This window comes from Triticum dicoccoides, chromosome 3A (assembly GCF_002162155.2).
Source record: "Triticum dicoccoides isolate Atlit2015 ecotype Zavitan chromosome 3A, WEW_v2.0, whole genome shotgun sequence".
NCBI classification, from domain to species: domain Eukaryota; kingdom Viridiplantae; phylum Streptophyta; class Magnoliopsida; order Poales; family Poaceae; genus Triticum; species Triticum dicoccoides.
Window position 1 is genome coordinate 732946260 of NC_041384.1, and position 9696 is coordinate 732955955.

Genomic DNA, 9696 nt, shown 5'->3' on the forward strand with positions numbered 1-9696 from the left:
CACACCGCGGCGACAGACGAGACGTCTGTCAGACTGCTGGGTTTTCGAGCGATTTCGCATGGGACCCCATCGTCGGTCCTACGTGACGGACGTGCCCAGGCCCAGGCGCCCCCAAATCTGCCCCATATTTAGGTTGGATATGAGAGGTGCCGTTCAGCTCAGGTGTCTGAGGCCCATTTGAGACGCCAGGCTGGGTCATATTTTCATGACCGCTCAGTGATCGGGCAGGCCGTCAAGACGTTTGAGACCGGTTTGGGACGTCCGGCTGTTGTTTCAATCATCGACCTCCCTCTCAGCATGTCTAGCCACCCAAAGAGCAAACACTGCCGAGTCACTTTTGGGTGCAACCCTGCACTCGTTGTGCAAATCTCACCACCTCAAGGCTCAAACCACGGATGCTCGCCACCATGACGTGTTACTATTGGTTGATGACCCGTGACTTAAATCTCAATCCAGCGTGGCTGCCCCTACACCAGATCAAGCTGCGCAGATCCCCAAACTGCTATTGTGGCCCTCGCTGCTGCAAACTAGCAACGCCACACCATGATCTCCTCGCCCACCACTGGTGGATCAGGATGCCATGCGCAGATTATTCGAGTTAGATTGAGCACCACCATGCATGCCATCGGTGGGACGAGGGGAAATATTGTCATCGAGCCTTGAAACCACTAATTATTGCATCCATTCCAATAAATAAAACAATTTAGCTACACATTAGTCAGCTGAGTTTCGAATTCGGGGTTAGTTGATTTTTTAATGAAGGAAGGAGAAGGCTAGAGGATGGCCGGCGGCGGTGCAAGACCGGCGGTGGGGGGTGGTTTCGGGAAGGGCGGGGCGGCAAGGTGGCGCGGGTCGGTGGTTAGGCTAGTGGTGGTTGGCGGCTCAAGGAAGAAGATCCGCCGTGAGGTTGAAGAAAAACCGTGAGCCGTTGATTTTGCATCCAACGATTCACGGAATCGACTGACCCCAATTTTTTTCGAGCTGACTGATATCTAGCAAGTAGCAACGCCCGATGTTGGGTGCTCACTTAAATCAATGTAGACTTATTTCTTATCAGTTTAACATTTTAGGAGAAGAGATTAAGAAAATAATCCGGATAAGATGAGATAGATAGAGGAAAGAGAATAAAATATTTACTGAGATGCAATGTACAAATAATATCATGGAAATTTACAAGGTCAGCTAATAGCATGATGAGCAGATTCTACTGATATAGAATGTCGATGTATGTCCAATCATCATTGCTATCGAAACTACATTTCTCAAATAATATGTCCTAACCAAAGAAAGATTCTAGTGATATACTACTACGTAGTTAACATAAGATCCATCCAATCACTTAATCAGGGTTTCCAGTGGGATGTATGCCCAGCTATAATTGCTATGGAAACTACGTTTCTGGATGCAACATCAAGTTGGCTAAAACGAAGACCATGTTCGTCCCCATGTGTGCGCGCATCATATCGCCGCCCATCACATGCATGGTGTCCATACACACTCACGTAACCTACCAACTCCCACACGGATCGGGTGATGAAGGAGAGCCACTGGACTAGCTAGGTCTGGACCGGATCCCCCATCGCCTTAAAAGGGCTGGCGCCGGTGTGGGAGAGGCAGTCGCCACCACCAGCTACCATTGTCAGCAAGTGGCCGCGCGAACCTCGTGGGTGTGCGTGGACGGCGACTTGCAAAGCAGGCAGGCCGTAGTGATGCCAGAGCCAGAGCCGGAGCCGGAGCCAGAGCGTGGGGAGTCCCACTGTCAGCGCGAATCCAGGCAATCCACTATTTTTGTAGTAGGTATTGGCGACCGGGGCGTCAACGCCGAGAGAGAGCACACGCACATACTCCATATATACGAGCTAGCTAGTAGCTACTGGCCATAGTCTCTCTTGTCCTAGCTAGCTACCAAACCTCACGAGCATCATGGCTGGCGGGGACGAGCATGAGCATAACGCGCCGGGTCGGCTGGAGAGCATCCTGACGGACACGTCGGCGCCGCTGGCGGAGCGCGCGTGGGCAGCGGGTTTGGTCGAGCTCCGGCTGCTGTCGCGGCTGGCGGCGCCGGCGGTAGTGGTGTACATGATCAACTACGTCATGTCCATGTCGACGCAGATCTTCTCCGGCCACCTGGGGAACCTGGAGCTCGCCGCCGCCTCTCTCGGTAACACCGGCGTCCAGACCTTCGCCTACGGCCTCATGGTACGCGCTGGCACTCCTCCGCTCACATCTCTACGTCGTTGGTTTGAGATAGATGCACGCAATGCTTGGATCAGGACCTCGGGTGGGTTTCTCCGGCCGGCCGCCGGCGTGCATGGATCCCATGCTCGTTGAGAGTTGAGAGCAGCACATGTTGATGCTCGGTAGGTCTTTGAAAGTTGACGCTTGACACAGCACATGCTCCGACGGTCGTGGATCTTGCAGGCATGCAGTAGTCCCCGGCTCAAGCTGGTGGCCACAGATCAAACCCACAGCTTAGATTAGACCAAGTAGTACTATTATTGTTTCCTATTACAGTAAGTAGCAATGTTTTAAATAGCCGGCTATAGCTCCGCTATAGCCCGCTATATAGCCTTTTCACTAGGGCCGGGTGCCGCTAAACGGTTCCATGTACAAATAGCTCGCTATAGCCTGCTATAGCTCGCTATAGTTTCGCTATAGCTGATTTTGAGGTCCGCCGCTATTTGGCAATAACCCGCTATTTAAAACATTGGTAAGTAGTGGATTAGATTCTGGTAAGCCGCAGATTAGATTGGTGGGAGTAGATTCTTGTCGATCGTTATTAGTAGGGCTAGATCAGTGGGAGTACACTAGTGTCTTTCGCGAGAGATCTATGGCACATGGCAGGCCTACTTGGCACAAGCCAGTCATTCATTCATGGCGACTTGGCACTGCCCCCGTGGCCCCGTCCTGCCTACTCACTTTCTAGCTGGGCCGTCTCCTTGCCGTGCACATGGCGGGGACTGAACCTGGTCGAATGCGACGTGTGTGCCTCTCCATCCATCCATCCATCTCGTTGGTCACAGGGCAACCTGGTCTAGCATCGGCGAGGGCATGGGAGAGATAATGTCGATCGGGAATTCGGGATGTACACTGACGACTGTGACCACGCTAAATAAATGCATGAATCGCCGGTCGATATGAGGGTTAGATATGGATGGTTTGGTTTCTAGCGGTCGCTCGCTAGCAGCCGCAACAATTATAACTTAGGGAGGATATTCTCCTCTCTTAATTAATGGCTAGGTGATGGCCACAGCCCACCCACTGCTTAGATCGACGGAGCGTGACATAGATGTTTCCTACGTACTACAATATATTGCATGGTTATTAGTGGGGTTATGGATAGAGTAGGGTCTCTATGGTTGGCAGGCCTATCGGGCACAAGCCACTGACTCGTGGCTTGTACTTCCTCCGTAAACTAATATAAGAGTATTTAGATCACTACTTTAATGATTTAAATGTTTTTATATTAGTTTACAAAAGGAGTATTACGGATTTGAAGGTACCCCGTGGCCCGTCTTGTACGTGTGATGTGTGGCAGGTGTGAAATGACCAAAATCGACTTGCCACCTCCCATACTAGTTCCGTCTATGATAATTGTACTGCTCTATAATTTTTTATAAGACGTTTTAAGAGTGCATGACAGTGTCAAAAAACATCTTATATTAAGTTTGGGAGGGATAGTTTTCTTTAGAAAAACTGTAGGAATCTGCTGTGCAGATTTTATTAATTTCTAGATAAGTACTTCCTCCGTTCCAAAATTCTTGTCTTAGATTTGTCTAAATACGGATGTATCTAGTTAAGTTTTAGTGTTAGATACATCCGTATGTAGAGAAATCTACGACAAGAATTTTGGGACGGAGGGAGTACTAGTGTAGTGTGTTCAGTTAAGTGAAGGCATGACTTTTTTTTTTGCGGGTGAAGTGAAACCTGCCATATCAGCCCCTTCATTTTTCCCAAATCCTAAGCTGAGCACGCCGTACGCGAGGTGAATATATATGGTTTTTCATGATGGTCTATTTCTTATTTCTAAGCAGAGCATACATATGCTTGTCTAATGACGTGACATGTCCCATCAATCTTTGACTCTTCTCGTCCTGTTTATATATTCTCCTCTCTCTCGATCAATCAACCAATCGATTGATAGCGTATGTAGGACAAGAGCCAATCTCATTTGATTATGGGTGAGAGGTTGATGGATTGATATGCCTCGTCGGCACCTATACGTCGCCCTACTTTAAAAAGGTCTCATGTCATTTTCGATAAAGGCATTTTTATTATAACTTCAAATTTAGCATTGGACGGATTCATATCCCATGTCATTTCGAATGTTTGTCCTCTAATCTGAACTCTAAAGTACTATTTCGACCCCACTTAGTTGTAGTACGAATCATGATGCAGTAGCTGTCAGCTCATTAATTTTCCGAGGACGCTGCACATAAAAGGGAATCTGGACTCAGGGACCGGATGCACCAACTCTGCAATCATGCGAGACACAGATTATATGTGGCTTTGAATTTTCAATGTGCTTACTCTCTTGAGATTGATAAGTCACCTTGGTTGTTGATCAACAGTTTCACTGTTTAATTTCCATTTTTTTCCTTGAATGTTTTGGTGTTATTTATCTTATTCCTTATTTGTTAATTCATTAGTCTTAAAAGCTATTTTGTTTGTTTCACATATTATTGTACAGTTTACTTAGTGTAATACTACTGCTATATATAAGAAGTCTGCCTGGAAACCGAGCAAATCAATCATAACGGTGAACCAGTTGAAAATCTTTCCTTGTTTTCTTGAAAGCACTTGCACATGCTGTTTTCCTAAGAAACATACAAAATCGTTCTGCAAGTTATGTAAGAAGAATAATTAGAGGACATGGAGGGAGCAATATGAAACTCATAATGATGAACTTGATTAAGAGCGGTGAAGCTCCATGAAACTCTATTAAGTTTGTCATGAGGCTGTACCTAAAAAAAAGTTTGTCATGAGGCACACAATATAATAAGTCGCTTTGAATTTCAGTGAGCTTCTTAAGTTTCCATTCTTGTTGCTCAACAGTGTTTCTTCACTGTTTAATGTCCATATTTGTGTTATTCAGTACATTTTTCCATATTTGTTAATTAATTAATTTTGTCAGCTATTTTGTTCGTTTCACATGTTTTTGTACATTTTACTTAGTGTTACACTGCTAGTATAAGAAGTCTACCTGGAAACCTGGAAAATCAAACATGTTTACATGCTCTTTTCTATGAACATAGTACTAAATTGTTTTGCAAATTATCTAAGATGAAAAATTAGAGGACATGGAGGGAGCAATATGAAACTCATAATGATGAATCTGATCAAGAGGGATGAAGCTCAATGAAACTTCAAATGAAGACAAAAGAGGAACGGAATTAATGGTGTAGTGCCACAACACATTGGACGTGGGTAGATCATTGTGAACCATAATCACATTCCATATTCTGAAAAATAATAAGCTCATTTCAGTTGTCCCCTTCCTTTTTTTTGCATGTAGTCCTAATTTATCCTAAATCTAAGGTACAAGTTAGCTAGGACGCAGTTTGTGACAATCCTAACAATTATGACATTACGTGTTTGCAGCTGGGCATGGGCAGTGCAGTGGAGACCCTCTGCGGTCAGGCCTACGGTGCACACAAATACGACATGCTCGGAATCTACCTACAGCGCTCCATCATTCTGTTGGGCTTAACCGGCATACCACTTGCTGTGATGTATGCCTTCTCGGAGCCACTCCTCTTGTTGATGGGACAGTCACCGGATATAGCTCGTGCCGCGTCGATCTTTGTGTACGGCTTGATTCCTCAGATCTTCGCGTACGCCGTCAACTTCCCCATTCAGAAGTTCCTACAGGCACAGAGCATCGTCCTGCCAAGTGCTTACATCTCCACGGCAACGCTTGTTCTACATGTGCTGATGAGTTGGGTGCTCATGTACAAGGTTGGCCTTGGGTTGCTCGGTGCCTCTTTGGTGCTGAGCGTGAGCTGGTGGATCATGGTTGCCGCGCAATTTGTGTACATCGTCGTCAGCCCGACATGCCGGCACACGTGGACGGGGTTCAGTTGGCAGGCCTTCTCCGGTTTGCCGAGTTTCTTCAAGCTCTCCGCTGCGTCTGCCGTGATGCTGTGCCTTGAGACATGGTACTTTCAGGTGCTGGTGATCATTGCTGGATTGCTCCCCAACCCTGAGATTGCCCTGGATTCCCTCTCTATATGGTGAGTATCATTGGACATTAAGTCTTACTGTTGTTCCCAGTAATCAATCTTCAGAGTTGGCGCTGATTAAATTTCATGTGTGCGTTTGGCCGGTACAGTATGACAATTTATGGTTGGGTGTTCATGATCTCCGTTGGGTTCAATGCCGCTGCAAGGTTCGCAAGTCTATACTCAAAGGCCTTGATAAACATTAGCATTACTTACTTACAACTAGGTAAGTACTCTAACTAACGAATTGATACGTTTTCACTTCAGTGTAAGAGTGAGCAATGAGCTTGGCGCTGGCAACCCCAAGTCTGCATTTTTCTCTGTGTGGGTCGTCACCGGGCTCTCTGCAACAATCTCTACCATCCTTGCTGTCGTGATTCTCTGCCTTCGCAACCACATCAGCTACTTGTTCACAGATGGTGAAGCAGTTTCAGATGCGGTGGCGGATCTCTGCCCATTTCTCGCCGTCACGCTGGTTCTCGGTGGCATCCAACCTGTACTGACAGGTAATTTTAGACACTTTCTACATGAAGAACAAGTGATTTCTTGATTCTCGACTAGTCTGTTAGTACAAAATTATGGAAAGAGTAGATGGTAGGTGCATTATTAGAAAAATAGGAGCCCATTTCTGTTTTGTTTAACGTTACAATTCATGTGCACTTTCACTTTTTTAATTCAATCTATATTTCTTTCATATACTATATCACTAAGCTCCCTAGGATTGGAGGCCTCACAATCAATTGAGGTCTTCAATTGGGATTTGGTCACCCAATTTTGACCGGGTCAACAATTTCTCAAAACTCTGTCATTTTTTTATACAATACGCTATGTTTTCTGGTTTTTAAATCTTCACAATTAATTGAGGCTACAATTTGAAATTGGGTCACCCAATTTTGACTGGGTCAACAATGGGGCTCTCCTATTTAATTATTTTAATTCTCTATCTTTCCTAATTTTAAAGCTCTTTCATTCATTGAGGTATTCAATTTTGGATTTGATTCACAATTTTGATCGAGCCAATAATTTTTCCAAATCAATCAGCAACAACCGGCCTATAAAAACATATCAACCCCTCGCACACTCCCATTCCTTAGAAAAAAGCACCACCATGTGATACTATAGCGCCAATGCAATACATGCAACCACTGATGAAAAAATATCCCCACATAAATATGGGTTGATTAGCGGATAGCACAGAATTACACCGCGAAAGGCCCACCAAATAACCGCATTCCACCAGTTTCAAAATATAAGGGTTATTACGTTTTTGGAAAGTCAATTTCTTTTAACTTTGACCAAGTTCAGAGCGAAAAATATCAACATCCACAATATTAAACAAAAAAATGTAAATTCATTTCATGATGAAGCTAATAACACCCATTTGATATTATGAATTTTGATATATTTCTCTATAAATTTGATCAAACTTAAAGAGGTTAGACTTTTCAAAAAAAATACACCATATATTTTGAAATATAGCGAGTAAAGAAATTTAAGAATCCCAACAAATTCAACGGCGCGGCAAAGCGCACCCAACCCTTCTAGTAGTTACTAAATTAGAACGTACAAGAGTATTGCGAGATGACCTACACCTATATTTGAAATGACTGTAGACTCTTTCATATTTGTGGGGCAACTACGTCTTATGTGTTAAACATAGCTCCAATTCACTTATAGTGCAAAATTCTCTCCCAAGTCCAGGCTAGTCCTTTATAGTTCTATCATGTTTTTTAGGACTATAGTAGGTTTCCCTCCCGTGGTTTTACTAGTTTTTGTAGTATTATGTACAAGAAAAGAATGTGATACTATCTTTTCGCATAGGAAAGGGAAATAGAAAGAATTGATACTACAAGATGTAGGCCCTTAGGAAAAAAGAGAATGAAGGTACAAATGAGGGAAACGTGTCTATCATGTTTTGAGATGCAAATTTTTCCATACTGAGATAACACATATTTTAGGGATATAGTAGGTTTTCATACCGTGATTTGATTAGTTTTTGTATTACCAAAATACAAGAAAAGAATAGGGTATTACATGGTGTAGGCCATTGGTGCAAAAAGGTGAAGGTACAAATGAGGGAAACAATTCTACTATGTTTTGTGATGCATATTTTCTCTCTTGAGATACCACATATTCAGAATGATTAGGATTTACTAACATGTATGGAAACATCAGGTGTTGCTGTTGGATGTGGATGGCAGAAATTTGTTGCTTACGTGAACGTCGGCTCTTACTACATAGTAGGTGTCCCACTTGGTGTTGTTCTTGGTTTTTTCTTCAATCTCGGCGCAAAGGTGATTGATCTATCTACGAAATTTTTCATATATGTTCCGTGATGGCAATATATTCAGTTATGTGTTCTAACGTATGTTGGTGGAATTGTATGCCTACTTGCAGGGTATTTGGGGTGGTTTGATTGGGGGAACGGCCTTGCAGACAACCATTCTGTTGTGGGTCACCATAAGAACTAACTGGACGGAAGAGGTATTCCTTGTTATTAAACCTTTTGTGCAGAAAGTTGAATTTACATTTCCATTATTTTGTACAAAAGTGTAAATGATGAATCCTAAATTAACTCCTTGATGACCATGGATACAATCTAGCTTTCATTGTCCCCATATATGTTGTCATTAATGTAACATGCACACATGTTGCTTGTTCATCACCATTCCTCCATCACATGATTAAGAACCTTCTTGAGAGTATGTGCTTGATGCAAACTGATCAAAGATGTGTGTTGAAAAAAAATACACTACATTACTGTATAGGTTAATTTTTCTACATTCTCCAGGTAGAGGAGGCACAGAAAAGGTTGAACAAGTGGGATGAGAAGAAAGAGCCCCTCCTTACAGGCTTCAAGGACAATAACTAATAAGTGGGTCAGTCTAGAGATGTGTGTTTCCATCTCAACAACACATAAGCATGCTGGTTTCGAGACTCGTTGTCGGTGTGGGGTGGGAGGGACTGATTTCAGGTGTTTTAAATCTCACATAAATTTATGTCCTGATTTGGATGACATGCCAATTATAGGCTTTTCAGTATATATTGTAGTCTTGGTTGGCATGTTACAGCTTTCTTTACTTCGATTGTATCTATGTTCTTGGTCTTTCCCTCTTTCTTGTAAGGCCATTATTTCTTGACTTTGTAATACATCTTGTAATTAGCTGGACTATATGCATACATGACATTGGACAAGCGGGTAATGAAAAGAGTGAAGTTTTGAAGACTGGGCTCCGATGAGCCTGGAATTTGGATATCTTGAAAAAAAGACTACATTATATTATTTTCTTCTTCCTATGCACACATGTTGGGAGACGCCTTACTTGACATTGCGTGCGTAACCCTTCATCACACATATGTACGTGCACTACCAGCCAGGCTGCAGACAGTGTGATTAACCGGCTAGCTACCTCCCATGATTGCAACTTGCTAATCCAGCAGTTTCACTTCCCAAATCCAATAGCACACAAGGGGG

At 43.6% G+C, this 9696-nt stretch overlaps 1 protein-coding gene across 1 annotated transcript; it reads left to right on the forward strand.

The window, feature by feature from the left end:
• Positions 1-1858: 1858 nt before the first annotated feature.
• Positions 1859-9437, forward strand: LOC119270564 (protein DETOXIFICATION 40-like). The gene is made up of 7 exons (XM_037552570.1): positions 1859-2199; positions 5602-6233; positions 6332-6388; positions 6489-6727; positions 8397-8515; positions 8619-8705; positions 9013-9437. The coding sequence occupies exons 1-7, from the start codon at positions 1924-1926 to the stop codon at positions 9091-9093; spliced, it is 1491 nt and encodes a 496-aa protein (XP_037408467.1). The 5' UTR covers positions 1859-1923; the 3' UTR covers positions 9094-9437.
• The last annotated feature ends 259 nt before the right edge of the window (positions 9438-9696 follow it).